This window comes from Micropterus salmoides, unplaced genomic scaffold (assembly GCF_014851395.1).
Source record: "Micropterus salmoides isolate LMB-PRFRI ecotype aquatic unplaced genomic scaffold, ASM1485139v1 Ms_hic_scaffold_4, whole genome shotgun sequence".
Lineage (NCBI taxonomy): Eukaryota > Metazoa > Chordata > Actinopteri > Centrarchiformes > Centrarchidae > Micropterus > Micropterus salmoides.
The window spans coordinates 32,776,340-32,803,461 of NW_024043372.1; the positions used below are offsets into that span (position 1 = coordinate 32,776,340).

Below are 27,122 nucleotides of genomic sequence, written 5' to 3' on the forward strand. Positions count from 1 at the left end.
TGTTCTATTAATGCTACCTCAGCTGTTAAATCAATGTGTCTACATGCCAACTTGAATGTGAAATCAGTTTGAAGGATTGATGTGTTCCTGCACGGTGTACACGCAAGTCCTGAATCATTAGGTTAATGTTTAGTTAATGTTTGGCATGTGACTGCACCTTTTGGACAGGCAACTTCCAGTCCACCTACTGGGTAATAAAGAATCTATACTGTATGTGACATTGCACATGGGTTCTGCATAAGTGCCTTTCACTGATGCACACTTACATTGAAACCCCCCAGCAGGAGCAACGTGGGCTCCAGGCCTACAGAGAAGATCAGACGTAGAATGGTGGAAGCAATGAGCGCCCGGATGCCGTGAGGCTGAGGCAAGACGATGACTATAGCCAGAGAAAGCAGCATGGCCATCCACAGCAAGGCAGACAGATGGGGCTCCAGGGTACCTGAGGAGGAGGGCGGTCACATTAGGGTGAGGTGTGAGCCATTCAATTATAATTGATGTAGCCAGCTATTTTAAATAAAATGTGTGTATTGTTCTCTTTTTACCATCACAAGAGACTAATTCATTTAATCAGGGGTGAGACATGTCACATGTCAACTGTGAAACACACGTACACATGGCTTTAAGGATTTTTAATATCTCAAATGCAACAAAAAGGTTGTAAATAGCTTTTTTTTGTCTGAAAATGTAACTAAACATCCCAACACCTTCACTCCAATATATCTTCTTTGCATATTCAGAAAGAATTGTGACATCGACACGCACGCAAAGTGTTAGGTGCAGCAAAAGTAAGCTGAGCACTTTTCACCAAGGCCTTCTTTCATCTTTACTCACTTATAAATAAATATGCGTTTGGAAATTTCTTGTCATGACAAGAGTGTCTTCCGGAGAAGGCACAAGATTTCAGGTCTCACGCTTCTCTTCTCTCCTTTGAGCTCATCACAACTACAAAAACACAACTTCTGGAGTCACATTTGAGTTATGTGTCGCCATGACATAGAAATATAATGACCAATTTGGATACCAGGTGGAGAAACTGAAGCTGACTTATCTACCATTTGTGAATCATAGTGAAGGAAGTTCCCAGTGGTTTCAAACACGAATCCAATAGTTTTGGAATTATATTATAAAAAGAGCTCTGTGTGTGTGTGAGTGAGTGAGTGAGTGAGTGAGTGAGTGAGTGAGTGAGTGAGTGAGTGAGTGAGTGAGTGAGTGAGTGTGTGTGTGTGTGTGTGTGTGTGTTATGTACTCTACATCAGTCATTGCAGAGCAGCAAATTGTTATCATGAGGTCAGCAGGCAACAGCTCTGTGCCAAATCCTGGTCAGCATGTAGCAGAAAGGCTGCATCAGTTTGCCAATGTTTTAATCTAATTCCTCTTAACACACAAATACATTTATCAAGTCAGAAATGCAGTCAGTCAGAATTTCAACACGACTCCGGACCTCTCCCTCCATCCCCTCCCTTCTGAGGCCTCCTTCTTCTCGCCTCTCTGTGTACTGATCACATGACAGGTACTCGTTACATAACTCCCCCGCTTGGCTAAAAATACACTTGGCTCCAGCTAAATTCATCAGGGATGGTCCTGGGCACTGCAACGTAATAGGCCGCCTGGGCGCTTGGACTTGGCAGCCAACTGAGACACAGCAGCTTGTACGTCACACGCCTACAGTCTAAGACCATTCATCTCTCTGACTTGCTTACTCTACAGCTATTAGAAGATAGGCTGACCTTTACACTAAACCATTTACACTTCAAAGTAGATTCTACGTAAAGCCTGTTTGCCATAATGATGAAAACGGAGATTTTACTTTACTTAGCTAAGTTTATCTTATTGTTGGAAAGTGTCTGAGCTATTGCTCTGGTGTCTGCTTCTACCTGCAGGGTCACATTCTAGCAGCGCCTGTGACGGAGAACAGGCTCTGGCACTTTGTATGGGGTCAGGTAAGCGTTGACCAGCAGCAGTCAAACACCCACCTGGCTTCAACCACATCATTAACCTATGGAAACCTGGAGTTACTCAAGAAGCTTTTTTTCTAGGAATAATGCACATGTGGTGGCTACTGGGAAAAGTTCCTAACCACAGTTCTCTTCAAACAAACCACTAACCTTCCATTGACAGACGTGTGAGTGAGGTGTGCAGCTGATACAATAAGGGAATTTACAGTGTTTCAGTTGTGTATATACCACCTGCAAATTTGCAGTGAATGTGTGTCATGCCCCAATTAAGTTCACCAGCGTAGTTTGGTTTATTCAAGGTTTGCAAGCAGTTGACCTGAATATCAACAAGAGAGGTCTAAGCTTACATGATTCCAGGACACAGAGTGAGAATGCATGTATCTGTGTCGACATTATATATTCACTACTGAGGATCCTAACCGAGATTTTCTTTTTTTCGCTGCAGTTTGAAACAAACGTTGCTTTACCCATCTTGCACAGATTGGCGTGCACCGCTAAGCCCTCAAAGACCTTTGACACTGAAAACCACATGGAGTTTCTAGAGCTAAGCTAACAACCTCTTTTTTTGTCTCTTCTATATCGCTGTGAGGAAGTTCAAACAAAAGGGACCTCGCCGTTTGACCCCAGACAGAACAATTGAAAGTTTATGCGAATCACAATGTGCGTCTTCACTCTGCTACTCTGCACTAGAACAATGCAGGCCTTAACAGCTGCGGCTTTTCACATCCCCACAAATACTGCCCTCAAGGAGAACTGAGAAAAAAGGAAAGGAGACAGCAAAACAAACACAAAACTGAAAGCGCAAAACAAAGTGTAAAAACATGCTCCGGTCTCCGACTTATTCCTTTTAGTTAAATCGGTCATGCAGGAATTGGTTATCGCTTCAGCCTATCACTTTGAATTAATATTTTATCTCTAAAGTAATCTGTCGCACTTTGTGACCCAACACTGGATCAGATCTCCTCCAAATTAAATCTGTACATTTAGGCCACATGACAGCACCTGACTGACCAGGGGTTAATATGGTTTGGGACACAAGGTCAAATATTTAGATCTCATAAAGGAACTGCAGAGCCTCTGTTTTTCTGGCTTTGTAATTTCTGGTAAAATAGTTTGTTTTGACCCAAGAATTCAGTTTGTTGTCTATCAGTGTTGAGGAGTTGTTTGTCTTTGTATTCTCTGTATATATTCATTAAACTATATTTGAGATTACATACTACAATGATTCAGGATTGTCACATGATCGACAATTTTGGTTGAAAAATGTATAATGAAATCCAAATATTGAGAGCTGACCACAGATAATAGTTTTCTTACTATAACTATACAATAATAATAATACATTTCATTTGTTAACTTGAATGATGGCCTTTGGCTGATTTATTTGGTATTCAGACATTTGGACAAGTTGGATTTATCTGAGCTTCCCGCAGTCATAACTACGACTTAAATACTGATGGTGATTGCAAATCAGAAACTGGTAATTTCAGTAACTCTGAATTAACATGACGCAGCATCAATGTCAGGACAATTTATTATAAAATCCTATTGCTAGTAAACAGCTCGGGTCCATGTTTTCTTCCTGAAATACTGAAGCTAAGCAATAGATGACGCGCTCCGCAGATTCAGTATTAAAATAAATGTTTTTAAAATAAGTCTGATGTTGGATTTAAATGCTGTATATGTTTCCAACATTGTTTTATTGGTGCAAGAGGCTGTATTGTACAGTTGAATGGTTTTGGTACTCAATGTTTGTGTCAAACGATGAGGATATAAGGGCATGTGTCTTACACAACGGCAGCGACTGATCCTTTTCCTGTACCAATGCCACAGGCAAAACACGTGGATCCATTAAGAGAGTTTAAGTTTAAATATGTGACATTGTCTACAGCAGCTTTGACATAAAGTAACAGGTGAATTAAGTGATGCAATGTTACACAGGGTTACATGAGAGTAAAGTAAGAAGTCTGACATCTGACTGTTTGTTGTATGTGTATCTGTTTCTTATCACGGAGGTGTCACTTTCAATGGTATCTCAGAAGCAAGTTGTTTCTGGCCTTATGGGTAGACCACAGTATTTACACAAGTCTGTACACATGCAAACACACGCAGACACATAACTAATTACCAGAAGTGATACATATGGAGAAAAAGACGACTCAAACCAAGAAGTGTGAGAACGAGACTAGAAATCTGATAACATGTTATTGTCAAGCGCAGAAAAGGTACAGTATCAATAAACAGGTCAAGACCTAATTAAGAACTAATCCATCTTGGTCTTTTGTGACGGCATTGCAGTTCAAGATCCAAATCTTCAGCTAGGATTACATTCTCATCACACCTCCACTTGTGGTGAAACTCACTTTGGTTAGGGAGGTGTGAGGCTACACCCAAACCACAAGCACGAGAGCACACAGCATTCTGTAAAGTCCTGCATGTTATAGTATGTGATGATCCAAACGCATGCCAACAACTATAAATACATGTGAAGAGATATATACAGCCAGAGAGACAGTCTTTTTTTTATTCCACGTGCTCCTCTTCCTTGTCAAAACCTGGCACCTACATTACCTAAAAAGCAACTCGGTCGCCTACAGTTACGCTTGTAGCAGTTAATGAACCCTGGAGCCACTAGCTTAAAGCAGAGATGAGTAGCAGGCTACGGAGGTCTGGTAAGCTCACTTCTTCCAAACTTCACATCCCCAGATTCTTTCCATTATTCAAACGTGAGCCACTGGAAGTTTCTTTTTACATGGCAGCAAAGAGCTGCACCAGGAGGGTGTAAACATGCATGGTTGTTCGGACCAAAAATTAAAGTCCTTAACAAGCCATAGTCCAATTTCTGTTCTTGTTAATCTTTTGCATACAGGTTTCTGGTAATGTACGAAAAGAACAACAGTGTACACCCGCTGCCCCCTGCCCCACCCACGGCCTTCCCATAACAGTTAATGTTTGTGGCTCTCACTCCCATTTCCTGCATTGCAATAGTCACACTCATTGTGTTAACCACAGTACACATACACACAAACACAGAACACAGACAGGGCCTCACTAAACTGCTGTTATCTGTTGTTTTCCAAGTGTTAAAGTGAAAGTGTAAAAGGTGAAGACTTTAGCAGACAGACCTCCACGGACGCCCTCCAGAGGGTAGAAGAAGGCCACGAGCAGGTTCATGAGCACAGCCAGGTTGAAGGAGATGCTGCTCCAGAATGACATGTTCCTGGAGCACCAGTACAGGATGGGCTGAGCTGGAGCACAGGGTATTGAATCAAATTAACACAGGTCAATGTACTGCAGAGAGAACAGTGCGGCATCAAAACATTAAACACAAGCACAATTTATCTAATAATTTCATGCAACACTTTAGCTTATGGTAAAAGTAAACCACACAATTACTGATCAGTGTTTCACACCAAGGAGAAGCAAAATGCATAGATAATAATTCAACTTAATTTTTTTTTCCCCACAGCAACATTACATTTATTTACATTTATTAATTGAGCTGACGCTTTTATCCAAAGCGACTTACAATTGCTATACATGTCAGAGGTTGCACGCCTCTGGAGCAACTAGGGTTAACCCCTAGTCTTTGGTGACACATTGGTGGATGGGTCACAGTGGGGCACTGAACCCAGGTCTCTCACACCAAAGGCATAGTCTTATCCATTGTGCCACCACCACCCCTAATAGCATGTTTTATTATCTAGACTTTGATTTTTAGCACTCCAACATTGTGTGGGGACTCATGTCAGTGATTTAAGAAATGTTTGGGTGAAACACATTTATAAAAAGAGAGTCATAAGCACCAAAACAGTTCACTTAGAGGGAGAAAATCAGGCAAAACCTAAATCTATTTAAGTACAGAACACCAACTGTCAGGCTGATTTCACAAACATGATATGATTTTCTAGTTTAAGGAGAGTAAACATGTTTACTTGCATACATGCGCACACACACACACACACACACACACACACACACACACCCTACTTAGACCTTGGTCAGGAGATCAGTATCATGGCCAACCCTATTTTGAGCTAGACTATTCATTAGAAAAGAAGGACTGTGGGTGGGGACTTTTACCATCAGAAGTCACTTTATTCGTGGCATGATTATCACCAGCGGAACAATATAGTTTCCAGCTGTACTGATTCATTCAGATAGGAGAGAGGTTATCATCACGTGCTATCACATTATAGATAATCTTCCTTCTCAACATGCTCTTAAACCAGTCACTTCACTGCAGTAGCTGACAGAGAATCAGCCACGGGTCAACAGGGCCCTGCCCTGCTAAAAGGGAAACTCCAAACAGTTCAGGTCTGCACGACTATGGTATTTAAGATTAGTGGAAATGTTTAGTTTAAAAGAGGAATTATGAGATTCCTCAAACTGGCAGGTAGATGAAGCAGGTTGACCCATTAATCCTATTAAGATGGAACAGACTTGGAGCACACTGATAGGTCAGTTGGCTAAGATGCAACATGTAAGCACAACATCCTGGGTGTGAATCCAGCAAAGTATTTTTATCGCATATCTCTGCCTTCTTTCCTATTTTGTAAACTTCCCTGTTTACTGTCCTTTTTGCTTATAATAAAGCAGAAATACCCCCCCCCCCTCCAAAAACCCCCCATCAAATTAAAGATAGGACAGGCTTCAAGCTCCATCCATAGCTTTTCCCCCCCCTAAGACAAAAACACAACATTCTACACTTGTGTGACCTCTCAAACCCCAGTTTATCAATCATCCACACTGGCAAAGCCACCGTTTTAGGTTTAAATTCACTATTTGCCAGTAAATCCCAGTAGATCAGAGCAGTTTCTGAAATACTCAGACCAGCCCGTCTAGCACCAAAAACCATGCCATGGTCCTTTCTTCCCCATTCTGATGCTCGCTTTGGACTTCGTCTACACCTCCACATGCATTGAGTTGCTGCCATATGATTGGCTGATTAGCTATTTGTTTTAACAAGCAATTGAACAGGTGAACCTAATAAAGTGGCCGGAAACAGAACACCATGTGTAAACTCCAAAGCAAGGGCTATTTTGTGAATGGGCTTGCAATGTGCAACAATTTGTGTACTGCCCATAACAATCGGGTTTATCATACATACAATCACACTCACAGAGCTGACAGCACACTCTCCTGGCTGGACAAGAATTATTTTACATCTTTATAGAACATATTTTGTTATCCCATCTTAGCACTTAACTAACTTATACAACTTTTTTTTTTAAATGACTTGCTAAGTTGCTTATCGAGGTTTACATGCTCTTTCCACTTCCATCCCTCCAGGGTTGGTTAAGGGGGCAGAGTGCATCCCCTTTCACACATGGAAACAGCAGACTTGCTGGGTACAGTTATCAGCGTGAGTTTGTGGTCTTTGTTTAAACTGTTTAAAATGTATTATGGTATAGAAAAACCATGTGATGCCCATCACAGATTGGTTTGGCTTTCTTGTACTTGCCAAGGACGTCAGCAATGCTGCTAACGGTAGCCATTTGGAAAATAGGAACACCAAAGAAGGAGAGTGGTCTCACTAAGGCTGGCTAATGATGGATTTTAAAGGTGACCACACAAGTGAATACTTTGACTACCTATACATAGACTGCCAACTACAAGCAGCACTGGCAGCAGGATTGTCCCCAATTCCTACAAGTTGTCAGATCAACCAGGGCATTTTGTTATTATTTATATATGAAGTGCAATTTTTCTAAATTAAGCGTGTTTGACTCAGTATGACAATGCCCAGTTTATTTAATACATAATCAGTTACGTTTTGACTCTTTCTGCACACCTGCTTTTGCCTCTGAGAGTTTTGTGGTTGGCAGAACTGAAACTTAAAGTTATGGGTTAGATCTGTCTCATGCTCTATATCTATGATTTATTTTTTGTTTGTTTTGTTATACTTGGCTTTCTTTGGTGGCTGAGACCTGAGGCGTATATTGTGTTGCATGTTGTGGCTTTTGATGACTATAAAGGCGTGGAGGAGTTTGGGAAATCATACTAGATCTCGAGTTGATGAGTTGCAAGAGTGACGTGCGAGGAAATTTTCGTCTCCAGTTCCCAGCATGTCAAATTAACCTAGCATTTATGGTGCGTGTGTCTGAAAGAGGCTTTAGTATCTGTTTCTTATTCAGGGGTGGTCCTCATAGGCCCGGAGGGATGCAAGAAAACAACACGTAAACCAACTATAAAGGTAAAGAGTTGAGGAGAAAGACGCACAGGGAACCGTGTTTGTGTTACCAGTAGCCTCTTGAGTACCTCGCAGCTTCTTCTGCCAGTTCATCTCATTAAAGAGGTCCTCAGAGCGCAGGAAGAAGTCATTGATCTTGCTGCCTTGCTCATCCCGCTCTGTGGTGTAGTAGACACGCAGCTTGGACTCTTGGGTGAGGAACTCACAGATGTTGGGCACAGGGAAGACTATCTGCTCCATGGTGCGATCCAGTCGTACAATCTGGACACAACCACAGAAGCAGCCACCACTCTCTGTCACTGTGGCAGGCAACTAAATCTTGACCCTATAATGTCTTCTTTAAAGCAAACTGTATTTTGCAATTTTAAAAAAACTTTACAAAACTGGCTGATAAACTGAACCAACAACAACTAAGTTAAGAACGTTGTCAACAATCAGCATTCCTTCTTTTCAAGGAGGGCACACGTGGAAAACGTGCCAACATGCCAAAGGTGCTTGTCATTCTGTCAAGGTACAAGAAGAGCTTCAAAAGCAGGCCAAGAAAAACAGCATCACATGTCTTAAGTTAATTGTGATGCCAAGCTATGTCACAATACTCTGCAGCAAACACAGATGTCTTGTGATACATTGTGGCAGTATTTCACAGTGAAACTTTAAATGAAAAACAAAAATGACAGATCCAAAATGGTACAGTCTAGCTCGGACATAGACCTAACAACTGACCTCAATCTGAGCTGTGTGTTTGGCATAGAACTCCAGGGCCTCGTCACCCTCTCCATATGTCCCCCCTGGCTTTAACATAGCCTGCAGTTCCTTGTTGTGACGGGCTAACTGAAATGACAACAAATACCATAAAACCAATGATAAACAGATTCCTGATCACTGACACTTATCACAAATACTGTTTGTATTATTGTCAGAAAGGTTTGCCTTAAATGTGAACAAGTGTTAACTACTGAGCCAACGTCGCTGGTATTTAAAAGCTGGGTACAGTACACGCTATTCAATGCAAGGTGTTCCGTTCATTCAGTCACAAGGCTGCAGGGTGTGGACTGACGGTGGCTGTTGCGTAACTATAACTGTTGTCACTAACCTAAATCATGGATTGAAAAGACACTCTGCTGAGTGGAGAAAGGTAGGTATCACGTCTTTAGAAGCCACAGGAAATGACACAGACATCCAGTGAACACTGAGAATCTATTGGCTATGTCGTATATTATGTGGCCGTGCATGTGCTACAGCATTTGCTTGTGGGTTTGTGTGTTTCCATGCCGATTTTACGGATAGTTGGTGGCTTACTTGATGTGCCAAGATGTAGATATTATGACCAACATTGCGTGGAGACGCAGAGTGCTCCTCCTCTTCATTCTCACCCTCCTGCGGCTCCTCCACCTCTATCTCACCCTGCATGTAGGCCTTTTTGATCACTTCCACCTGAAAGAAAATAGACTGTAAGATAACATCCACTTTACACTGTGTGATGTTTGTATGATGTCATACGCACCAGCTCTTTAGGCCTCATATTGTACAGTATCCTCTCAGCGTTCTCGCTGTCATGGCGACTTTCCATAATTGCAAGAAGCAGCTTGGAGGCATTATTCTATGAAAAGATTAGAGAGTACAGATAAGAGCGCAAACAGAATCAACTCAGGTACATTTTCTCTACATTGTGTTCTGCATTCCAAACTGTAACAGGAAATCCAACATTAAATACTTTTACTTTGCCATGTGTCATTGTTATTATAATAATAATAATAATATATTTAGCATATCTGATTTAAGACAATTCTGTTTCAAGAATTGTCTTCCGTCATTGAGATTTCCTGTAATGATATATCTCAAAGTTAATGTTGGAGAAAATGGCAAGCAAGACTAGCAAGAGACAGCTCAATATTGAGAGTTTCCAAATGAAAAAATCCAAGCCTCTCCCTTCAGGCCTCCCTCTAAAGCCACTCCCCCAAAACACATTTTCACTCCGAGTGCATGGGCAGAGTGCGTGCAGGTAGGCAGGCGGGTAGGCCAGCCAATCATTTCATTTTGACCAAATAAATCACTGGCCGCGCTTATTAAAGTCTGTCACAGCCACAGACTGCTGTCGGGATGTAAAGAGAATTTCAACAAATATAAAACAAAAAATGCTTCTGAAATAAATATCCCAGCTTTAACTTTAGCGAGCCAAGTAGTTCATAACACTTGTTTATGTTTATGTTGTAAAATTCTCAGTAATTTTAAGCAATGTAAATCTCTAGTGTTTTTAACAGAAACATCTCAGTGTGATGTCATGTCTTCACGGGAACAGTTTTCTACATGAAGAAGACCTAAACTAACCAATAACCACTTACTTTGAGCTCCAGCACCAGATCCATCCTCTTCTTGCCAAGGGGGTTGATGTCATTGAGGATGAGAGCAATGATGATGTCAATACCGTTGCATTCATGAGTGGCAATGCAGTTCTGAGAAACAAATAAAATAAAAGTTTAGACCAGAGCAGGAGAGTTAAAGGTAGAATCCTGACTGACTTGACTTTTATGTAAACACACTCAGCAAACAATTCAATATAACATTTGACTTTATCTTGACAACAAAATGTTATCATGATAAAGAATTTCATATCATTTGATATCGATAATTATCACAGTATGTGTCAAATTATTATTTCTTTCAAGATTAAAGGCTGATTTGTGCTCCTGAGTGAAAGCTGAAGAAACCAGATGGTTATTACACATGATGCCCGAGGATCACTAACAAATCTGTGGTAGAACATTCAAAACAATTATGATAAAATCTTACGTATATATATATATAGGTCATTGTTCCAGTTCCAGTTTTTTCCTAATAAAAATAACGTGTTAATTCATTTGTGATTCAAGTGAATTAAATCAAACATTTATTGAGCATTTGTTATATCGTTATTGAGAAGAAAAAAAATTTATTTTATTATTATTTTGTGAAAATCATCATTATTGTTTTATTGCCCAGGCCTTTTTCTAACCCTGCAAGTTTTGTAGACATACTCGGTAAACACAGCAGTACAGCATTTTCAGTTATGACCAGATAACAAACACGATCTATAATCTATTAATCTAGTGGTGAAACTCTTTCTTCTCACAATTTAACCCTACACACATGATTTACACTGACTCAAAATGACTGATTGACGGCATTTAATAAACTTAAGTCACAACACAGATGCTAGCACCAGTCAGCAGTGTTCTGCCACGCATTTATCATCAAAGTCTGAAATGCGGCACGACAAATCTTAGGATCTTTATTTTGTAAAAGTGCAAAAATGGTTTGAAAAATCTAAATTGAGGAGAACACAACACTGTTTTTTAGGCTTTAATTTAAGAATCATCTTTTGAATAGCCAGTGATAAGGCCTTATGTTTGCTTGTCAACAAAAAAGGTTGGAGTAAAAAGAAACACATTCCAGATTTTGAATATTATCTGTCAAATAATTAAGTATTTCATAAACAGGCCTTTTTCCTTCTGTGGTGCCCCATATCGATCAAATTCCCTTAAGCTGACCAACCCTGACACAGTCACGTGCTCATGAGCTGGATCACATTTCATTACTATTGGTCAATTTTAATAGATAGTGGCTTTGGACTCACGCATTACAGTTAATTTTGACAAACATGTACCACACCCCAAAACTAAATAATGGCTCATGCTAGCCAAATGGTTTGGAGCAAAGATGCTCACAAACAAAACAAAAGTAATTCCAGAACTTGGTTCTGTCTTTCCCCTCTCAGTAGATATGAACAAAGGACTGTGTTTTAGTCTGGCAATCCTCCTCTAAACCCTGTTTGAGGGAACTGAAATCCATTCAAACAGCGACTGCATTTGACAAGTTGCTTCTTTAGTCATGCCAGTTTCACACTTGCTATAAAACGACCCCACAGCAGCTTCAACAGAGGATGCCACCATCTTGTGGGAAGACCAAGCAATGCTAATCCATACCAAAGAACAAACACAGGCACACTGCCCAGAGTAGGCTGGAGTTACTCTTTTGATGAACGACAACTGACTGCATAGCTTGAGAGCGGCAGCTGAGCGCTGGGCATGAAAAGAGAAATTCTCAGGACTAATTACAGAACTACCCACACAAAACCACTAGTAGGATTACTAAAACAAAAAGGTCACTCTGACGTAAGTGGAGGATAATTTGATTAAGTGCCAAGTGAAAAGCACATTTGAAAATCCAAATGGAAAATAGACGCTCTCTATACCGTCAAACCACAGACAAACTGTGGACTAATCATACTGTTAAAAGTACATCTTTGCGTGAGTTTGCACGCTCATTTTCTGTGTATATATGTATCACCTGGTTCTCATGACAGGGACCTTGGCAGTACTCGGTCAGGCTCTCCACAGTCTGGTTGATGAGTCCTACGTTCTTCTCATTGATGTAGAGTCCCAGCAGCCCTAGTCCCCCAGTGGTGCTGCCACAGATACAGTCCAGAAACTGAAGTGTCTCACATACCAGATTATAGTTGTTCTTGTTATTCTGGTTGCGCAAAAAGTTCTGGAGATGGATGGAGATAAAATATACACCAATATCTGAATCATATCCTTCTTACTCATGTTTCACTTTGTCATCAAGACAATGTCTTGTTTTAAACTACAAATAACAGAGCCAAAACTTTCATGCTTGATGTTTGGCAAATATCCAATAGAGTTAAAGCAGGCTGATTGGTCATGGTCAAAGGGTCTGTGTGGACAGCTGGTACCAGAAACACTCCTTTAAGCTTCTACTCAGGGAATATTAAACACAGTTTTCCAACATTTCTCTCTAAAGTTTGAAATAAATTTATCAAGTTAAGAGTTGTGAGGCTGTCTGTGGAAGGAACAGAAATATCTCAATGAATTGATCTTCTGTGCTGCCTTGTTATCAGTAAATCATTATCTTGCACCTGGGTCAGGACCGACAAGACAGAGTGATTCAGCACGAGTCAACTACTGTTTCATGAAGGTCAGGTTTGGGGTGTAAACAGAATCAGTGCAAGAAGGAAGTCTCCTGTCTAGGTTACTGGAGCTAGCCATTACTAAACACCAACACACTCCTCATAGTGAAACCAGACCAAGACATACAAGATATGGAAACAGCTGCATCAGGAAGTTCTGCAAATGATGCCTATTTTCGACATGGTTTCGTTTCTGTATAACTGAGTGTGGTGATAGAAATTCAGAACACAGGTCAGGAAATGTTAGCATGTCATGGTCCGGGCAGAGGGTGGGGTGGGGGGGTTAGGCAAAACAAAGGCCCTGGTGTATTGGCTGACCTGCAGATCTCTGTTGTGGTTCTCACAGAGCAGCTGCATGAGGCGCAAGATGGGCTGCATGATGGTGATGATGACACTCATCTCTCCTTCCTCCTGGCCCTTATCAGCGGCCGGGACGGGAGAGCCATCAGCGGCCGCTTGGTGCTCTTCGGCTTCAGCCTCGCGGCGGTAGGTTGTGAAGGCTTTCTTGGTGACAGCGGAGGCCTCCACTAGCTGCTCCTTCACCTCCTCGGTCACCACTGCCACCACCGGCACATCTTTGACTAACCACGGGTTTAGGACAGAGTCAAACACAGACCAGTGGAGATAAGACCCAGAGTTAGTCACGTATTCATGTACTGATTTGTATAATCACTCGCTCTTTTTCAGGGGAATATTCTCATTGATTTTATCATCTAAATTTAGACCGTATTAAATGACTTTGATCAAAGCATACAGAAAATTTACAAGATTTAATACCCTAAATAAATGATGTGGCAGTTTCTGTTTTCACACATATGGCATTTAGACGCTGGGTGTTCAAACAGACCAATTGCCACGCACACAGAAGATAAAAGAGGTTTATTCTGCCAGTTTGATTATCTCGTGTGATTCCCTTAAAAAAAAAAAAAGATCTAACATTTCCTGCTGGTGACCTAAACTCCCGACCCCTCACCTTTCTTGCGTGCTAGCGTGTCTTTGTCTGGTGGCTCATCTTCCTTCTTTTTGCTGCCCAGGTCACTTGTATTGACCGTTACAGTGGCTTTTATCTCCTGCTGAGCCAACTTCATGCGCTCGTAAAACACCTTGAAGAATTTTTCGGACTTGTTGTCCCCTGTTAAACGATGGAAGAAGGACCGCTGCAGAGAAAAAAAACAAAAACAAGAACGAATAAGACTGTGGATGTAAGATGTACTTCACTCTCAGCTATATTCAAGCGTCTCTCTGTGTTTTAATGAAGGGTTACTGGTTAATTATACTAATGTCAAAATTCACCTTGTTCAGAGAAGAATGTCTAGGTCTTCAAAGTCAGAGGACTTTTTTATGAGTAACTTCTTGCCCCCACTTCTTATCTTGTCTTATAGTTTCTACACACTGCTGAGAGTCATAGGTGCTGTTAGAAGCAATTGCATAAGCCTCCTCTTACAGTGCCAGGAAAACATGCTGCAAGGCCTCACCGTGCTCACCTGTTTTCACACCATCTGCTCTCTGCTCCCTGGGCATAACACGTTTCTGGCACCCTGAGGACTATGCTGGGCGTTAACACTTACAAACAGGCACGCAACAGCAAGACAAAGACATGATTTGCGATTTACATGCAGCCGAACTCAAATACATGCACACACAAAGACACAGCTACACACCCCGCTGAGGACACACTACTGTACATGCCTACCTTACAAGTGTGAACGTGCATACATGCAAACAAAAGGTGTGTACATTTACACATGCAGTTAAACACACACAGCTGCAGAAACATGTTCCAAGAGTTTGGCCTCACTTACACGGCAATAAAAACTTTGTTTAATTTATGTGATTGCATGTGACCACACATTTCTGCTTTTATGAGCTTTTCAACAACAATGCTATGCAACAGTAAAAGTTTGATCCAGCATGAGAAAGAGGTTTGTGAAGTCGAGGTGAGGAAGGAGATATTCTGCATATTGCTGAACTACACAAAGGGCTATCTTGTTTAAAAACCTTGCATGCATGGAGCTGTTGTTTTTCTGCAACAGGATCATATATGTCCCATTTTCCTCTCGACAATCCCTCCTTACATAAGACCTGTAATCAGCTGAGTGGTTACAGTGAGAGCACACAGCGCCGCAGCTCTAACACTGTTACATCAGCCCAGAGAGGGCAAGCTGGGGAGAGAGCGAGAGCGAGAGCGAGAGAGAGAGACCCTGCCCTACTTTTCAGTGCCAGAACGGCACGAAGTGAATGTGTGGTGTGCAAGGAAGGAGGGAGGGTCTAAAGTAGGAGGGGAGGTTCGATGTAAGCAGGAGTTATCACATACATAGATTCTGGGACAGTTTTGAAAGCCTGTTATACAAGATTCTTTCCAGGTTTGCTCAACTCAGTAAAGTTTCTAAAAGAGGGTAAAGACGTGCAAACAGTGAAACAACGTGCAAGTTTTGTTTTCCTGCGTAGAAAATCTTCTCACTAAACCGGTTTCATAATTTTCATAATTCACTTGACTCAGGTTTGAAGTGATGCAGAACACTTAATGTATTAAGCAAAGCTGAGCCGTTTTCCTTCTGTCATGCAAACAGTTTCCTCTCGCTTGTTTTTCAAGCTGTTAACATCATGTTGTTGACAAGATAGGGCCATTCATTGATAGTGATCTGATTAAGAGTCAGCAGAAGACTTATGAAAGCAGGCTGACTTCACCAGACAGAGACACAAAGAGCCCCAGGATAGCTGATTTATAAGATTACCATATTAAATAGATTTCGTAACTAGGGCCATAAAAACTCAATTTCTTCACCGACGCAAATACATTATTATGTCAGCACTTATCTGTCATAGTGAATATCTAGCATACAACAACGGTTGCCCTTTGCTCTCCCTACAGAGTCAGTCAAACTAGGGCTGGGTATAAAACCTGTTGTTTTTTAAAAATAATATTTTTTGCATATTTCCTGTAACACGTAATCAGAGCGCTATCATCAGTAAGGTACTAAAAATACTTGGTGTCTGTGCAGATCTGCAGGTATTTTATCAGCACCAGTATATAATTATAGCCAGCTCTATGGTTGACATGAAAATACACTTAGGAAATCAGCTTTTGGCCGATTCATGAAACATGAGAACATGGTATATAAGGTAATTTACTCAGAGAGTTCACTAATTTCTTTCAACACATTTTGATCTCAGGTCTGAATCAGAAGCTCGAGAGCGCTGCTGATCCTGCAGCCGATAGTCATGTTCAGCACAGCAGGTTTAGGTCGATAATTCACTCTCCCATTCTACAGATTCAACAAGGTGGCACAGCAGGGCCTCCTTTTGATTATTCTGCACTACCACTTCTCTCCACTGCATTTCAGCTGCCACCCAGGCTCCTGGCATTAACACGGGCCAGTTATGTAAGGCCTGTTTATACCATCAGCTCTCTCTTTCTTTTTATGCATCTCCCGCCTTTCCAGCCTGACACCTTGGTCAGTGACGAAACCATCTCTGTGCTGTATATATATGCTACTGTGTATATGTTGTTATACTCTGCATACTTACTAAATGCATAAATGCTGTTCATACTGTACACATAACCTTACATTTGTACTCAATCTTCAACTCTGTCCACATTTAATATACTCACAGATACTGTATAATGTCTTTATATTGTAAATCCACTGTACATATTGTAGGGTATAGCATAACAGCACTTATGTGTATAAAATCACTATATTTCTGCACTTCTGGTTGTATGCTAACTGCCTTTCATTAGCTCTGTACCGGTCCTCTGCTTAATGACACTAAAGTTGAATCTAATCTAAAAAAATTGGAGGGTTGCGGTGGCGTACTCTGCCACACCCAGCTGGTAAACACGACCATCAGCTCATTGAAGCTACAAAAAGACTGCCAGATACGAGGTTAAAATTAAAAAAAGAAATACACACGAGTGCTCACAAGATTCTGTAAAGGCAACAAGCCTAGCAAAGTCTAAAATGTATTCAGTGACCAAAAACAACCAAAAGTAAATGCAATGACTTGACTAAAAAGTTGCTTAAGGCTGGACTGAAATAATTAAACTTTTATAAACTGGGTTTTGAAAGGAGAATCCCCTGCCCACTCTGTCAGAAGAGAGCTGGGATGTTGACACCGGTGCCACATGACACTGATGCCTGGAAACTCACTTTGCAGATGCTTTTTAAAGCTTTCCAAGAGGCAGCTATAAAGTGAACTTGAACCGAGCAGAGGTGGGGGGAGTAAATTATGTTTGGAAAGAGGCTGAGGGTAGCAGCATGCCACAACAAGCCTACAGAGGGGATGGCACCTGTTTGCTCCTGTGACAGTTCAGCATCTGAGGTCATGAAGACGGTGTTGAGTAGATGGATGGTGTGCAGGGATGAGCAGAACTTCCACACTTCTTCTCTTACATAACACAAACTCTATCTAAGGGCTGTTTTTGGAACAGGCTTTCTAGCCTCCAAGTATATCCAGGAGTGTGTGCGTGTATTTCATGTTTTGATATCCTGGTGGGGACTATAACCTGAATGCACACTAACCAATGAGGACTTGTATCACAGTGGGAACTTTGCTGCTTATCACTTAACAATAACCTTTTTGGGGGGAGGTGGGGGGGTGGGCATACATGTCACGCTACAGGTTATCTTGTATTTAATACATATAATTCTTAATTAGACTAACAAAGCAAGGGTTGTGTGACTGTTAATGACTGGTGAGAGCTCTGCCCTTTCAAATTGTTAAGCGTACCACCAAATACCAAGATAAGGAAAACTTTAAGGCAAATACTGAGATAGCGTGAAAAACTTTTTTTGTTCACCCACCAGTGATTGTGTACTGATGAGGTGCATCAGTGATATCAGTGAGTCAGACGGCACAAAGGGCTAGACAGGCACTCATGACTCAGTGATCTGCATTCTGTGAGATTTTGAAAGTGAGTTTTTAAAACTCACTTTATGGCCTATACTCTGAATAACTCTGCATTTAGCCCAGGCATTAGGGCATTTTGACATGTACTGTAAATGGATGCAATTTGTTGTTGTTTCAGTTCAAGTGAAGGTGCGAGTGAAACCTAAGCTGTGGTATGCTATTACAGCTAAATTAAAGTCTTTCCAACAGCACAACATGTTTGTGCTTGTAAAGGATGTGACCAGATAACCCATCAAATTCAATTATTAGGATTTAATAAAAGGATAAATAAGAAAAGGGCTGAATCCTGCAGCTCTAAATAACCTTCACCTGATGTTGTGGCTCTAATTATTTTATCCATCAGATAGACATCTCTGGTGAAGGGAAGCTGTGTGGGTCTTTTCAGTGTGTTACTCAGCCAGGGGAAAGCCAGGAAAAGGTTGGTAGGATTGTGTCCTGACCTATTTCCTTTTGTACTTATTAACACACTTGCTCTGTCCCTCAGGCCTGCCATCTCAAGTCCAGCTAGCACAGAGATTTGTGCCCTGGACGAATTCATCCTCAAGCCAACCAACAGCCCTCAGTCTCGCTCTTAAACTTGCTTTCCTGGAAAAGTTGTTGGCTAGGCTACGACCCTGGATTACCTCAAAAACAAACAGACTGCTTGGAGAAATCTGTGGGCATGTTTTTGTCCTGCTTTTCATTTAGACAACAAGAACCCTTCTGTCCTAAAAAGGGGGCAGGCAACCCATCGTTATGCAAGACAGGGAAATGTGGTGCATCTGCTGATATGTTGTAAATTCACTCTGGACCATGCACGATCTTTCAACAAAGCTCACTTGTCTCTGTACCATGCCAAAGAAGGAGAAAAACACCTAACTTAAATTCTGAAACAATCTCCTTGTTTAAGCCAATGAACTGCATTGAATTCACTTTGAGGTTCTTTTCTACCAGCAAATGTTACAGAGGAAAATTGCCCTTTTGCAGTAGGAGTCAGATGTAGAAATTCAGATTGTAGATTCTGTCTAATGTACTGTATGCAAATAACTAGGTGGTATTTCCCCAGAAGTACAATAAACACGAATAATGGGTCTGATTCTCAACCTACACACCGTCTGATATTGTGTAAAACATTTGCAACAAAACTGTGACTCAAGTCAAATAACATTGTAAATATTTACAATGGCCTGGGGTGCACAAAACAAACAAAAAAAGTCCCACACCCTGTCCAAAATGCACGCCACAGGCTACTTTCAGCAGTGGACATTGAGCTACTTCACCATAAAGGTCCTCAAAAAGGTAAATCAGCACACAATGTGAAAGCTAAGTCAATAAGCCAGATGAGTTGATCCGTCCTAAAGGAGGCTGTAGGGAGTGGCTTTTCCTCAGGTAGCACCAGAGAGCTACTGAAATCTATTGGACGTCTCCTGAGGCTTCTGAGGGTTTGTGCTTTTTTACTGCCCCCTTTCCAACAGCAAAGCCTGGCCCAATAAAGAGTTTGGTCGGAATGTTAGGAGGCCCAGGGCTCTGGGCTCATTCACCCAGGCAGAGAGGCAGCAGCTTATGTAACAGGAGTCATGCGAGTGCCTTTTGTGTACGCTCTGGGAAGTCAGGCCTTATCAGATAACGATTAGGAGTGAGAAAAATACATTCACATAAGAATCACAATTCTTCAGCCTCTATGATCCTGAATCGGCTCACTAGTGCCCAAAAAAAAAAAAGTTTCTGGATCAAATCTTGACACCAAGAATCGAATCGATCGTAAGATCACCCCCCTCCACACACACACACACACACACACACACACACACACACACACACACACACACACACACACACACACACACACACACACACACACACACACACACACACACACACACACACACACACACTCAGTAATAACATTATGCAAATACAAGCCTTTTATGCAACAAGCCTGAATGCAAGTCAACACAATACACAAACCACAAACCAGAAAACACTGACAGATGGCTTACAAGCAGTGTGTATTTGGTCACAAATATTTGTATACACAAATTCTAGTTCATGCATGCAGACACACCAGCACCATCCTGCAAAGCTGAAATAATGCCGTTGCAAACACAGCAGCTCTCTCCCCTCTCAACCCGCTTGCTGTGAGGTTCACAAAGAGTTAGTGTTGCCCTAGCAACCCCTGGCTGGCTGTGGGGAAGTGATGACGTATTTGGCTGCTTTGACCTCTCCCAGCAGACTACCGTTCCTCTCCTTTTCTAACTTCCCTTTCTCCTCCACTTCCACGACCCAAACTCACTTTCCCCCTTTTTTTTATGTAATTCTAGTCAGTATGGTCAAACATGTCAGGATACCAGATACCCAGGTCATTACACTGACAACGGAGTAGCTTTCCTTTCCCAGTTGACGCCATCCTTGGTCAATTTTATTTCTATTGACTGTTATCGAGCTTCAGGGCAATAACTTCAATTCTTCACACCACAGCTTTGAACCCTTGAGATAACATCCTCTCTTTGAGATTCTGCTCATGCCTCTCTGAAGGGAATGCTTTTAGTAGTCCAATTTAATTGCAGGCTAGATGTGTGAGTGCTGGACCTCATTAACACTTCACACCCACCCTCCTCTGTACCATTTGTGCTTCAACAAAGTAACCCCAACTCACCTGGATTACCGTGTTTCCACCCTCTAGCAAAGCAATGGCCAACAGTATGCTCTCCTGGAAGATCCGGTCGCTGGTGGCGTTCATGATGAGGTCAATGACCAGATCAGAAGCCCCTTCTTTGTCCAGGTGGCACTGGACCTCAGCCAAACTCAGATCCCCTCGACCTCCAACGCCAGAGCTGACAACTAAGGTCACAGAATCAAAAATGATTATCATCTACATTAATACTGTAGATTCAGATTTCAGACAGGTTACATATATTATCATTTTTGATTATTAAATGCACGGAAGGGTTTGACCATTTTAATTATAGTGCATACTTTGTGCAGTTTGATGGATGTTGTTATCCAGGACCTAAGTCACTGCTTTCATATTTAATATTTGTTGCCAGAATATGAATAATAATATTTACATTTAAGTCCACATACAGAAATAACAACTCTTAAATCAACATATTTCTTTGATCAGTGTGAGAAACGTTGCTCGAAACCAACGCTAATGCAGTTTCAGTGTCAACAAAAGAAAAAAAACTTCAAACAATAAATTGGAAAAGATGAAGACTATATCAGACTGAATGAAGAACGTGAAATTATGGATTATCAGATTTTTGAGGGTATAAAAGGTAAACCTATCAAATGAGCAGTATACGCAACTAAATGGCATTTTAAAGCCACGATTTGAACATTTCTAAATTCGATGCCCCCAACTGCCCTCAAAAACACAAAAGCAAAAGTAGATAGTATTACAAGTTGCCACTTCCCCTCCACAGATCCTACCCAATGAATCTGAGACCAAGGGCTGCAAGCAACTTCAGCAAACTGCACCAATTATCACCAGGATTATACAAAGCAAAACCAGAGATTTTTTTAATCACAAAAAAGTTTACATATAGTGGCTTTAACAAAGATTCCATTGGATGTTTAAATCACAGTCACATGAAAAAGTATGTGAAGTATGTGAACCCTTTGGAAGGCATGGTTCACAGCAGGCAATGCTTCATGAGAATAGCAAAATTAAAATAGTTTTTTATAGTGCAGGGCAGCTCTAATCAACACTTCCAATCTCTTCTCATTGATTGGATTCCAGGTTGGACTCCTGACTCCAATTAGCTTTTGTCATTATTTAAGTCATCAGCCAAGTGGTTCACATACGGTTTTCCTCCCTGCACTGTGAATGTTTACCCCGTGTGTTCAATAAAACATAAAAAACAAATAATTGTATGTGTGGTATTAGTTTAAATAGACTGTGTTTATCTATTGTTCTGACTTAGATCACATTTTATGACCAATTTATGCAGAAATCCAGGTAATTCCAGAGGGTTCACATACTTTTCCCTGCGACTGCATATAAGCTGCCATTTGATTAAAAAGAGAGTTTGTGATTCATGGAATGAGTCACAGGTGTCTTTTCTATCCATTGAGCCATAGTGCACAAATAACGTCAGATGTGTCCATGGAGGTGCTTTAACTCCTACTGCTGCTGCTGGCTGCAGGCTGCAGTCTGCAGCCAGCCAAGGAAGCAGTGCTGAGATAACAGCACCCATCAGAGCCATCTCTGGCTGGGCGAGCCACTGAATCAACAACACATCCCATTCTAGATGGAGCTTGGCTCTCTGGTCGCCTGGCAACAACACGGCCCACAGTATGCTCAGTAGCAGAGCCGAGGTCCAAGGGCTTAAAAAGAGTACAAGGTCATGGCTGTGAATAAGATAAAAAACAATTTCTTCGCTCTAAAGCATTAGAGATGAACGATGAGTCATAGCTGTGATGAGAGACACGCTGCGATTCGCTGGAATGAATAAATGTCAGTTACGAACAATCTCTCAGTCTGGATTGATTAAAGATTGAGAGACAGGTGGATGGAGAGATTGCTTTAGTTGGTAATAACAAATGTTTCCTGCACATATGTAAGGCCTTCTGTAAATGTGTTATTGTGAACCAGAATGTATACAGAGTTCATGTGGGCGATGTCCACCCACATGAATGCTATCTTGTGTTTACAACTATCTAGTGGAAATTGTCAGTAGTGTCACTAAAACTATCAGCAATCTGTGTAACTAACAACAAACATTTCCAGCATGACAGGAACTTCCACATAACCTGTAAACAGTTTCCTGTGAAAAACATACAATGATTTAAAATAATTTTACTTTTTGACCGAATGTTTACCCAGTACCAGTTTAAACAACTGGCAAACTCTCATTACAGGTACAACTCAACAGTCTCTTAACTGTTACTCTTTACTTTTCCATGTATAAATCAACATCTGAGTGAGTGAAGAGATTATTATAAAAACTAAGTAATAAATAACAAAATAAGTAGAGAATGTTTTATACAGATAAGAGTTTGTGCTCTGTACACTTTAGTGTTAAAAACTCCACATCTACCATTGATAGATAAAATCTTCAATTTGACTAGATTATCATGAAGATCATCTGTCCACTTATCTATGGCAAAGATTTTTGAACTTTGGTTAAAACTATACATGAGCATTTTGATCAACTTAAATGTTTTTTTCCCCCAATGGTGGCTTTTTTCTTTTAGCAGATTCCACATTTGCAAGGGTCAATAAAGTTTCTTTGACATTAAAGAATTCTGAGAAAATCCAATATTTTACTTTACAACACCTTCTGTGGAGATGTACATACAATATAGGTTTGTGGTTAATTCTCTTTTTATTTTTCTTTAGCTTCTATACAGTTTGAATGGTGTGACTAAAGCTGAAAGGTTTCATGTTTGTCCAACTAAACCAATCTGCTCCTGACTGCCATATTGCTGCTGGCAGCTATAAACTAAAGTATTTTGATGTTTGATTACATTTTTTTGTGCTGTGTGTTGATCTTGTTGCAGCACTGACCCAGTTTCCCCAAAGTAAATCATTTCAAAAACTTATCTATGAGTGTAACCACATAGACACACAGTTACTGTATTGTTTCGCACCTGTAGGTGGTTTTCCCGGTGTTCCAACAGTGAGTGGGCCGTTGCTAAAGGTTGTGAGGCTCTCTCTCCTCTGGCCTGGTTTGACGTTTCCATAGTATCGATTGACCAAGATCTGCCGTAGGGCTTCGCCCTATCAGTGAAAATGGATGTTAGGGGATTAAGTCTAATTAAATTTACCATGTTACAGAAATGGAACTAGAACCCAGCATCAGTGTTACTCTGCTAATATAGCAGTACAAGACTGAAAAAAATTATGCAAGAATACACTTAATTACACTAAAGTTTTTAGTCCCACACAAAAAAAGCCTACAATATGATGAGGCTGTGCAAGCTTCTTTGAAAAAACCTGTGTTGAAATGAATATTTGAATTTCTGACCATCTCCCGTCTCCTCTTACATTTGCTCCACTTGAGAGCCTTGTCCTTTGTTTTATCCTATTTTGGTCCTTTTAGAGCTGCTCAAGGCAATTAAATAAAAAGCTTTAAAATGACTGCAGTTTAACAGAAATACACATACGAAAAAAAGAAAAGTAAGAGTGCCGTAGCCAGAGCCTAATCTATTAAAATATCCTCCTTGGAGAACTTTACAGTCAAAACAACCCACAGCATCTTCTTATTTGACCTTTGCCATTGACCTCAGTCAGTGATGATCAAAAGTGACACTGTGCTCTCTCCCATCTCATCATATAATGACATTCAGTATTTCCCCACATTGGTGTAGTGAAAATCAGTGTAGTTCCGTCACCCACATGGTCCCTCTGGGCCGACCATGTCACAAGCCGCCAAAGAAGACATAAAAACCCAAAGTTAATGTACATCCTTTGATGTGCCTCATATGTTAACATATCCTTTAACTGACAGGGGGGTGAGTGAGCGCCATGCTGTGGAAGCAGTGTGACTGTGAAGGCATCGCAACAGTAAGTCGTCAACCATCAATAGGATGGCGGCCTGGACCAGACCACAGCAAACCAAACTCAATACCTACCCTCCTTTGATCCTCCAGTTGCTTCTGTGGCTGGTTGGGATCAAGCTCCTTAAAGGTGAGGTGAGTTAGCAGAAAGCAATAAAATATGAAAAATTTAAAAAAAAATAAAAAAGACCAGAAGGGAAATTTAGAAAAGAAATTAGAAAACAAAATAGGGTGTTAATACAGTGCAAATTAGTTACTTTACATGCATGCAGGAAATTGGGTGCAAATTAGAACATGCAGTTAAGAGGGAAGTGGTTGTGTCAGGGAAGATGTGAGGTTGAGTCAAAGGCATGCAAGGCTTCATGCAAGAAAGGACTGGTACATCGTAGACCGTACCTACGTAGAGTTCATTATTCAGAAAGTTTATTTCATACTTTATTTCAAACATCTAAAATTTTATGTCAGCAACTTTTAAAAATGCCCACTGCTGACAGTCCAGTGTGAGGCAATTCAAACATTGTAGTCTTTGGCATGTGGTGACTACCTCATTACTTTACAGTCATAGTGGCTAAAGAGCACAAATTATTTACACAAGAAAATGACAAGCTGCCAGAAACACAAGCCAGGAGAATGGAGGGTGGGATTAAAAAAAAGCTCTCTCCAGGTTACATAATGGAGCCGTGATCTACTGACACACACTAAGCTCCCCTGCCCCCCGAAAGAAGGACAGGAAATTGGACTTTGCTCAAAAAAACAAGAAAGCTGAATGAAAGGCAGGAAGAGGGAGGGAAAATGAATGAGTGGATAAGTTGGAGGCGGAACATAAACAAGGGCTGATATGTAGCATAATTCCAAAAAGTTCCACAGAGGGAGCAATACGCATGAGGGGGCCCTCAAAAAGAGGAAATACAACATGGGAATGGGTTGTGACTCTTATCTGTTTAGATAAAGAGATGACTGAACATAAGTGCAATGGGATGGAGTTAGTATATAAATATGACAGATGATCTTTGATCAGCAGTGACCCATATTAGTGGGGCAATATGGGTCTTAAACACACCTCAGCAGGGACTTCAGGCTCAGGTGGAGGTGCCAGCTGATTGGAAATAAAACGATGATGTTAGTCAAAGTTTGAAGATGTTGAATTAGTTACATTGCTTCTGCCTCCAAAGAGTTGCACCGTCCCAAGATACTCACAAATGTCTTGTCCCTAAAGGCCGCTATTCACTGATGCATCTATCTGTATCTGCCTTTCTACTGCTCGCTAAGATTGCCGGTCACATGCACAACTGCACATCACACAAATGTGTGTGACTTAAAGAGCCTGGGGCAGAGAGAAGGCGGACAAAACAGGCTGCTCTTTGAGGTCTCGGTAATAAGGGATTGCTTACAGTATGTAGGAAATTACTTCATTTCAGTGTTTCTTGTGTTATGATGGGACAACATGGATGAAAAGCAACATTAACCTATTGCAGCAAGAAAGCAAAAACTGTGTACACAAAATAAAAATTGTCTTGCTGTCACCACACTACTGGAATCTTTGGCTACAATATCTATACTACGCTGTGGTATGTTTAGTTTTCTGTGGTTCACTGTTAACCTCCTGCTGCAAAGTGTTGCTGCCTATCCACCGACAAAAAAGATACAAGGCTAAAACGAATAAATATGCACACTCATGTGACTGTGTATTGATTTCTATAAAGACCATGTTTATGACAATTATTGTTTTATTATAATATATGAAAGTATTATTGTGTTGTTAACATTATTGTTAATGTTATATTACGATTCAACTTGGTATTACACACAGGGGAATACAGTTCAATTCAATCACTGACATATTTTTGCTGTTGGAAAGTTTGTCTTAACAATCTGATTAAGAAGCAGAACTTATCTTTAAACAGTAAATGTTGGCTTTTATGGACAGAGCTGCTCGGGTTATCATAACTTATTTTCAGTGCATCTCATGAACTACTGGAACCAACAACAGATTCAATTCAGTAAAAAAAAAAAAACATTAAAAATAAAAATTTAAAAACGCATTAATATTGAACTTTGATGACAGGTCAGTTACATAGTCTGAGCAACCACAAGAAGAATGCACTCAGTGCAGTAGAGCGCAGATCTCCACCAGGCCTGGTATCACCATTATGAATAACATGACGAGGTCAACTGAGTCATTGTGCATGTTAACCTTTGCTTTTCGAGTATCATGCAATGTCATTTAGTCTCTAATGACTTGTATTGTTAAGAGTCGGCATGTCATTTTACGCATAACTATCAGAGAAAACAAATGTCAGGTGACGCAGTACAGAGACAGACAAATTCCATGTAGGGACAAGCTCAGGATCGATGGATGTGTCAAACACACAAGACTTTCACCTAAGAGACTGCGGTTTGTGTCCCATGTGACTTACTTTAACTTACATATGTAAGTTAGCTTACGTAACATATTTAAGTTAGGCAACGTAACTTAACTTACATATGTAACTTAACTGACGTAGCTAACATGCCTGCCTACCAGCCGGTTAAGAGGACTGAGGAGTCAGTAGTCAATGGCAGTATAAAACATAGCAGTCAATAAAATTTGTTTAAAAAAAAAATAAGGGAT

The 27,122-nt window shown here is 40.8% G+C and overlaps 1 protein-coding gene across 1 annotated transcript in view; it reads right to left on the reverse strand.

Annotated features, from left to right (window-relative positions):
* The window catches only part of LOC119886455 (inositol 1,4,5-trisphosphate receptor type 1-like), a 91,335-nt gene that overhangs the window by 16,874 nt on the left and 47,339 nt on the right, over positions 1 to 27,122 (reverse strand). Inside the window, 13 exon segments of the mRNA XM_038697213.1 lie at positions 267 to 442; positions 5,084 to 5,206; positions 8,220 to 8,412; positions 8,875 to 8,982; positions 9,451 to 9,585; positions 9,656 to 9,751; positions 10,494 to 10,604; positions 12,478 to 12,678; positions 13,436 to 13,698; positions 14,091 to 14,274; positions 20,664 to 20,848; positions 23,603 to 23,732; positions 24,587 to 24,634. Of these exon segments, the coding sequence (XP_038553141.1) occupies positions 267 to 442; positions 5,084 to 5,206; positions 8,220 to 8,412; positions 8,875 to 8,982; positions 9,451 to 9,585; positions 9,656 to 9,751; positions 10,494 to 10,604; positions 12,478 to 12,678; positions 13,436 to 13,698; positions 14,091 to 14,274; positions 20,664 to 20,848; positions 23,603 to 23,732; positions 24,587 to 24,634 (1,953 nt within the window).